At 49.9% G+C, this 8376-nt stretch overlaps 1 protein-coding gene across 1 annotated transcript in view; it reads left to right on the forward strand.

Moving 5' to 3' along the window:
- Positions 1-1757, forward strand: part of ARHGAP32 (Rho GTPase activating protein 32) — a 104460-nt gene extending 102703 nt beyond the window's left edge. Inside the window, 2 exon segments of the mRNA XM_006775092.2 lie at positions 1-8; positions 10-1757. The exon segment at positions 1-8 is cut by the window's left edge and continues 1479 nt beyond it. Of these exon segments, the coding sequence (XP_006775155.1) occupies positions 1-8; positions 10-151 (150 nt within the window). The 3' untranslated portion in view covers positions 152-1757.
- The last annotated feature ends 6619 nt before the right edge of the window (positions 1758-8376 follow it).

An 8376-nucleotide genomic window follows, 5' to 3' on the forward strand; every position in this document is an offset into this window, starting at 1 on the left:
GGAGGCTTCGGGAGGAGCCATGGGGGCCTACCTGCCCCCTGGCTTCGCCCACCCGCAGAGCAGGACCTACGCCACCGCGCTGGGGCAGGGCGCCTTCCTGCCCGCGGAGCTGTCCCTGCAGCACCCCGAAACCCAGGTCCACGCGGAATGAGCCCCGAGAGCAATAGAGTTGAAGCAGCCTCTGCTGGACAGTGGACTGTTCTATTTTTTTCAGTAACCAAAAAGATTTAAAAAAGAGAAAAAGAAAAAAGCTACACCCCCCCCCCCCCCCCCCAACCACATTCAAAAACAAAACATAGTAAGAAAAATCAATCGCCACCCTTCTCCCCTTCCTGTTCCATTTCCGCCTCTAAGGACTCGCTTTGTCACTAGACGAGAGCTGAGTGGTTGTCAAGCACGGTGTTGACAACCTCGGAGAGAGCCTGTCGCCACCTCACGCGCATCCGTGCGAGCCTGAGGACTGCCTGGACCTGCGTTTGAATGTGGCTTTGTCCTTCCTGGTGTCGCCCGTGTATTTCAGAGCAGTTGCCATCCGTTTCCTTTTGCATTCCTACCGACATCTCCAGGGCCCGTGTCGCTGGCTCCAGCTGGCACCCAGTTGTCATGTCATTCTCCCCGTCTTTGTGTTAAATTCCAACAGAAAAAACCCCTGATCCTTCAGCTAAGTCAGTTGAACATTTAGCAGATTCTGACCAAAACATACAGGAAGTAAGACTAAGCGTGCAGTAAAGAGTCATCGTAAGGAGTCAAACCATGTAGGCCCAGGCTGCCCCATGTCCTGCGCATCCTTGTTCCTCAGAGGTGTGTCTCAGCTCCCGGAAGAACAGGCTCAGATCCCAGGGGAAGGCATGGTCAAAGGCAGAGTCAGACATTCTAGGTGGGCGCCAGGGGGCGCTGTTAGCACCAGAGCGCTCTGTCCCTGCTTCCCGTGTGCCCTTCTGCCTTCAGTTACCATCTCTCTTAAGAAGAGTTAGTGACTTGTAACCCTGGTAAAACATTTCACACCATTTGTTTCCCTAAAGCAACTTTTTTTTTTTCATTAAAAATGGAAACGACCCCCAGCATGGTTTGACGAGATAAACACACAATTGGTCATGATGGCAAGCTTACACGTTAATTTCTGTTTCTGGCTGCAAGTTTCCTGGGGGTCCTTAAAGTAGCTATGTCGTACCTGTTCGTAAACCTGCAATAACAGTGCAGTACACAGCCCCGTTTCACCGTGGGCATCCCGGGCGGTTACGTTTCTGCCCTGAGGAATGGCGTGCTGTTTGCTCACTCCCTCGGCTGTCACAGTCTACTGTAACTGCCATCGACACCAGCATTCCCGGTACCATTCTGATAACTCTGTGGGCATGTTACACGTGCCCGGCACCCGCAACTTTCTTTAGAGAGTTGCAGTCATTCCCGATTCGAGTTGGACTAGGCACCTCTCCAGCCCAACGCAATTGCATTTTCTCAACTCACCCCGATCGCGCGCGCCAGGCGAGCGAGGCAGTCCTGCCTTTACCAGGACGCGTTTCGATTGTCATTTCATTCCAGGACTCTTAGTAACACTTGATTTTTATACGTCCACCCCTGGGGGCTTTCATTCCATTCACTGGATGGTCGCTGCTCTGGCTTTTATAAAACTTGGAATTAACTTGTATTTAGAGCAAAGGAAGAAATCTTTGAAGAGGCTAAATTTATGCTGCTACGGATTGCTGTGAATTTGTATAAAGATTAGGAGTCATGCCCGTTCCTTTTTTATTTAATAAAAACAAACAAAAAACACGTGTGACTGCATTTTAAGGGTTTATATTTAGGCAAAGAAATAAAGTTTTAAGAATGACACGTTGATTTATATGTGAACATACTTTGTAAGGTTTTCCTTTGTACCCCCAGAATTGATCCGAGGGATTCCGTCAGGATCCTGGTAGAAGAAACCCTGAGATCGATCTGTGAGGAGGCCTGCGGGCCGCAGGCCTTCCCGTTAAAGGTGCAGACCCGCCTGGCCCAGCGTCCGTTAGGCAGCCTGGCCGGCCCCTGCTCGGTACACGAACCGCAGGTGCTGTGACAGGAGTTTGGTCTTTGGTGAATAGACGGCGCTGGTTTCATTTTATTTTTTACTTTAACCATCTTCTTATCAAGTAGGCAGCCCATTGCCCTTTGGGATCACACGGCCCTGTCTTCTCCCGGCAGCATGGTCATTGGAGAGAGCTGCTGTGGTGAGGACATAAATGGCTTTAATGACAGTTTTCCCCCCTCAATATTTGGTAAAGTGTCATCCTGGTAAAACATTTCACACCGTTTGTTCTCCTAAAGCAATATATATATATTATTTTTAGTAAAAAAGAAAAAGGATTTAGAGGGATGTGAGTCCAGAAGGGCGTGGCTGAAAAATCCCTCCGTCCAGTCTTAATATTCGTGGATTTGTGGTCACACAATTTCTCCTGCGACCGGAAGTCTTTTATAAACACTACGGTCAATTCCTCAAAGCAGTTATTTTACTCGTGTCCTATGGGCTCAGAAATATCAGGTAAATATTTTGATTACAGAAAAAAATGACTCAAATTACCGGTATGAGTGTGAAACACGAACTCTAGGTACAGTCTAGCGTTGTTTCACTTCCTGTGTGTAGAAACAGCCTTAACTTCGGAGTTTGTTATTTAGGGGACGTTGCCTGTGTCTTTCCCTTTCTAATACCGTCGGGTAGAAATCGGATGGCAAATCACTGTGAGCCAGGTTACCTCAGTCTAGTCCGCCTGTGCGACTTCCCAGATAGTGTGATGAAGGATGGTTCCTTTCCAATGGTGGCGTGGAGCCTTCTGATCAAGGAAATGGAGCTGCCTTATGCATCAAACCCATATTTCTATTGGGATTCTCATAATCCTCTCTCCAGGTTTTATCTTTGGCAAGATCCTGATGCCAGTGTGTATGGTTGGATCGAAATCAATATTCCCCGGGTGTCTGGCCGGAGACGTTGCTAACAGCCCCAGAGGCGCCATTCTCTTGTCACTAAATTTCATCTGAGCCTTACTGCTTACTGTCTTCGGCTTCCTTTTAAAACGCAATCCCTGGACGGCCCCACGGGGAGGCCTGCACATGTTTATAATGACAGAGAGCATTTTTAGGAAACGTTAGGGTCAGGTTGAAAATTCTAGGGCTCATCTGGACAGTGTGGAGCGGGTGGAGAGGCGGTTCACACATAGGAGGCGGCAGGGGATGCACACAATGTGAATTTGAAATCTGCCCCTTCTGCTAACAAGGGAGCCTGCCAAGGCCACACGTCTGTCCCCTGCCCTGCCCTGCCCACCACCCATCCAGTGTTACCTGAGCAGGGTGTGTAAGGAAGTGATGATGAAAGCAAGCGTATGTCAGGAGGTTACTTCCCAGAGGTTAGAGGCATGTGACTGTCACTGCTGTGTGTGCCGGAAACGCCAGGGATGGTGTGTTAACTGTGCAAGACACGCAGTGTGCGAGTGCTCTGCCTTGTCCGATGCGTACTGTCAAGTGTTCAGAGGTTAAAATGGTGGTTTGACAGTGTAGATTCTGAGGTAGCAAAACCTGATTTTTCAACCATGACCTGCATGAGAGAAGCATCCTAGGACGTTGTAGACCACACTTTTGAGTTCCTTAATTTTAATTTATATAGTGGGGTTTTTTTTAATGTTTTAATATTTTTGTGAACCCGTGTAAATTGTTACTGCATATACGGCTTGTGTATTTTTGTAAATAGTTTTGTGATTTATTTCTCGATCCATATGTAAATATTTAGAGTCTCATTTCTTTAAAACTCATTTGAAGCTGAGTTGTGGGTTTGGGGTTTTGTTTTGGTTTGGGGGCGGGGGGGAAGTTGTGGGCGGGGGGAGGGGGGGGGGGGGAGAGAAGGGTTTTTGTACTATGATCATCCAGACGGAGAATTCTGTGGTTTCAAGCAAATGTCCCACTTGAACGCAATTCAAAATATCAACAAAATTATTTCAGGTTAAAACAGACTTCTTTGTGTGTGCTTCCTTTTTAACCTAATATGGATTAATAACAAACTAGATGGGGTGATTTTTCCCGGGTCAAACAGGATCTTGGAGCTGAGAGGACTCAATCTCACTGGGCTGCCCTGGGGAACCCTGGAACTCCTACCGCCGCCTGGCTCAGAGCTGGCCGCCCCCAGGAAACAGTTGGCATCATAGCTCAGGATCCTCCAGACGGGATTCTGAATAACAGGCCTGTGTCTTGATTCCCACAGAGCATCTTGGATCCTGATTGCTTATCAGAGTGCAGGGACCAGACAAGAACCACCTCTTCCACTTGCTCCCCGCTGGCCAGCTGGTTGGTGGCCAAGCCACACAAGGTGCGTGAGTCGGGCAAGTGCAGGGAGTAGCTCAGCTGCCTGGCGGGCTCCTGAGCGCTTTCCTGTGCCAGGTTCTCAAAAAGGAAACATTTCCATATCAACCAGGAATTTGGGAAGGGAAAACACACACCTCTTCGATAGGAAGCCATGGAAACACTGATTTTCTTACTGGAAGTCATAAATTACCAACCGTTCTTCATTCTGAAAGTATTAGAGTGTTCCCCTTTTGCCAGAAATAGGGGATATTGCCTGTGGTCCAGGTGACTGGGCAGCCAGCCCTGCTTACATGCCTGCACTCCACACTCCAGACCGTAGCAAAGACGTAACACCCGCCCTCGGTAAACACTCCCAAACCTAACCGTGTCCCTGTGGAAACTGCTCAGATGGGATTGAAGAAAAGATGTGGGTGACATTCCCACTGTGTCTTCTACTGGATTTTCTTGGCCTCTCATTTCTATTGCCAACTATTTCATCACCAAATTTCCGTCACACCTGATGAGCATGTAGTACATGCCTCTTAAAGTGCATCCTTAAGTGATTGGCGACAGGTGCAGTGGTGGGGTTGGCGATTTTAATCATCTGGTGCTATGCTGAAAGGCACATTTTGAAGTAGCACCAACTCCCCATCACAGTCCAACTTCCTGCACTGACTCCCCAACATTGATTGACTCTTGTTTCTCCTAATTCATGGGTGAGGCCAGGGTGCAGAGCTGCTGCGTAGGGTAGCTTGGAGGACTAAGTGAGATAATCCATGTTTCTAAAGGGCTCCTCCGGAGAGCAAGTGCCCGTTCAAGGTAGCTGGGACTTGTACTTTGAAATGGTGCAAGACCGCACAGCAGTTAAAGAAGGGTTAGATGATGCTTATGCAGTTACATCACCAAGAATTTAGTCAGTCGAATTAACCTTCCTGCAAAGCTGAAGTTTAACACAGTTGAGGTACTTTTTGCAGGAAGAGCCTTGGCAAGGAGAGATACAAGACATGGTTCAGGGGTTGACATGAGACTTCCCAGTGGGACGCAGCATGACTCAGCATTAGGGAAGCCCCTGCTTTCTAAAAACATGTTGCAGGTGCCCGGCTGGCGTGGCTCAGTGGTTGAGCATCGACTTAGGAACCAAGAGGTCACTGGCTGGATTCCAGGTCAGGGCACATGCCTGCGCTGCGGGCTCAATCCCTACTAGGGAGTGCAGGAAGCAGCTGATCAAAGATGTTCCTCTCACATCGAAGTTTCTCTATCCCTCTCCCTTCCTCTCTAAAAATCAATAATAACATTTTTTAAAAAATAAATAAAAATACGCTGCAGTTACTCAACGGAAATCTTTATGTGGATAGCACTGAGCAATGCCCACGCTCCGGGTTACACATGTTCTCTCCATTTCGTTCCATTGGCCTGCTGACTGTGGCTCAGGGCCATGGGCATCGAGCCTCTGAGAGACCCTTCTCTGCTGATACAATTGCTCCCTGCAGGTGAGATCACTCTCCTCTCCATTGGTAAAACTATGGTAACTAGTCAGGGCTTTCCCATTATCCTTAAACACACACTTTTTTCCTGATTCACGATCTGTTCAAGCAAAACACTTATTGGGAACGGAAATCTTTATGTGGATAGCACTGAGGACAGCACTGAGCAATGCCCACGCTCCAGGTTAAAGATGTTCTCTCCATTTCGTTCCATTGGCCTGCTGACTGCAGCTCAGGGCCATGGGCATTGAGCCTCTCAGAGACCCTTCTTTGCTGAGGTAGTTGCTCCCTGCAGGTGAGATCACTCTGGCTCTCCATTGGTAAACTTACGGTAACTAGTCAGGGCTTTCCCATTATCCTTAAACACACACTTTTTTCCTGATTCACGATCTGTTCAAGCAAAACACTTATCGGGAGGAGAGAGTGTGGTGATTGCATTGATAATAACTACCAGTGCTAACCGTACTAATTTATCCACCAATTATTCAGGCTATTCTAAGTGTGTTACATACATTAATAGGAACTCAGTCTTCCTAACCATTATGCAAAGTAGCATTATTGCTTTTGTTGCCATTGTACAGATAAAGAAACCAAGGCCCAGGAAATTGAAGGCACGTGCTTGAGTTCATATCCCAGGTAGGTGGGATTCAGGCCAAAGCCACCCCCCCACCCCCCACTGTGTTAGCTGCTTTTATTAAGTGGAGGCCAGAGAATGCGTGGTGACCGATGATGATGATAACTGATGAAAAGGTCATATAGGCAGGTGGTGAGTTAGGGAAGATGGGCTTGCTGATGTGTGGGGGAAGGGAGAAGAGAGAGAGAAAGAGAAACATCAATGAACTTGGCAGGGATGAGAGCCAGAGGGCACCGTGTGCTGAGGATGGCAAGACGTTTGCTACAGAGAGCATGAGGTCCAGGCCCAGCCCTCTGAATCCAGAGCCTGCGGTTTTGCTTTCTGCTCTGCTGCTGCACAGAGTGGACCTTCAAAGGCCGTGAACCCCTAAAACAGGGAAGTCGATTCCTCCCGATCAGAACAGTCTGGGTTCATGCTGCAGCAACGTCACCAAAATGCCAACCCAAATGTCAGTACCTTAACACACACACACACCCCGAAGGTGTCTCCTGCTCAATCCAATCTGCAGCAGGCGCAGGGGACTCCGGGGTACGCGTCTTCCATGCAGCCTCGGCAGAGGGTGGCTCCCCAACCGTCAGGTACGGCATCTGGAACACGTCCCTGGGACGCTGTGGCGAGCGGGGAGCACTGGATGGCCTTGTGCATCTTGTCGCCCAGAAGTGATACGCGTTGTCCCTGCTCAGAGCGCGCTAGCCGGACCTGGTCCCGAGGCTCTGCCCCACCGCAGGGAAGGGGCAAGAGCAGTGCGGGCTGCCGAGTGCCCGGGAGGAGAGCTGACCTGGTTGTGTGTGTGGGGGGGTGGCTGCACTGACGGCTGCCATGCCCGTTGGCTCTGCACCCAGCTCCTTCCACGCACCTTGATTATTGACAATCATGTCCGAGCGTGGGAGACTGCTAGCCCCCCAGAGACAAGATCAAGGACCAACGAATAGTTCTGTGGAGTGTGTCTGGGGGGGAATAATCCAGGGCCGTGGAGGGCTGGCAGATGCCTGGCGAGGGGTCACTTTTGGGTGTTCTACATGGTGGCAGGACGTTGGCCCTGCACCCAAATGTTTCTGATCACAACTTGGAGAAAGGCTTCGGAATATAAAAGAGAGAGTGTCTTGCTCCAGGTCCAGAGAGATGGAGGAAGGCCTGCGAGGGGCAGGGGTGCCCGGGAGTGCTGCTTGAGTCAATACTCCACCCATCCCTTTCCCGTTACTCCAGCTTCATTGGGATCCTCATTCCTCTGCAAATGCCAAGTACGCTCCGCCCCGTACACTCCGCCTCAGCCTTCCCCCTGACGGTCCTCCCCCACGAGGCTCGGGTCTCAGGCGTTTACCCGGCCTGCTCCTCGCTTTTAGCCTTTGCCCAGATGTCAACTGCTTAGGAAAGGCTTCTCTTTGTTTTTATTTTTTAATATTTTTATTGACTTCAGAGAGGAAGGGAGAGGGAGAGAGAGAGAAACATCAATGATGAGAGCGAATCATTGATCAGCTGCCTCCTGCACGCCCCACATGGGCACCCAGCCTGCAACCCGGGCATGTGACCTGCCTGAGAATACATGGGCGCCCAGCCCGCAACCCAGGCATGTGCCCTGCCCGGGAATTGCACCGTGACCTCCTGGTTCATAGATTGACGCTCAACCACTGAGCCACACCGGCCAGGCTGAAAAGACTTCTCTTGACCACCTTCTGAAGCAGCGTCTCCCCTCGCTCTCCATCCACTTCCTCTGTGATGTGTAATGTCCGTATCTCCTCTAGGACGTGAACGCCAAGAGGACAGGATGAGGTCCTGTTTACTGGAATACCCTATGCTCTAAACAGCACTCTAGCATAACGTGTGCGCTGGTACTTGTTGAACGAATGAACGAGGGGGTCTCTTATCCGGGTAGCGATGGGAAGCAGGGGCTGGGAGACCCTGGGCTTGGGCGCTGGAATATAGCGGGTTATCTTCCTTCAGCGGGTGGACGAAGCC

This window comes from Myotis davidii, unplaced genomic scaffold (assembly GCF_000327345.1).
Source record: "Myotis davidii unplaced genomic scaffold, ASM32734v1 scaffold148, whole genome shotgun sequence".
In the NCBI taxonomy this organism is placed as follows: domain Eukaryota; kingdom Metazoa; phylum Chordata; class Mammalia; order Chiroptera; family Vespertilionidae; genus Myotis; species Myotis davidii.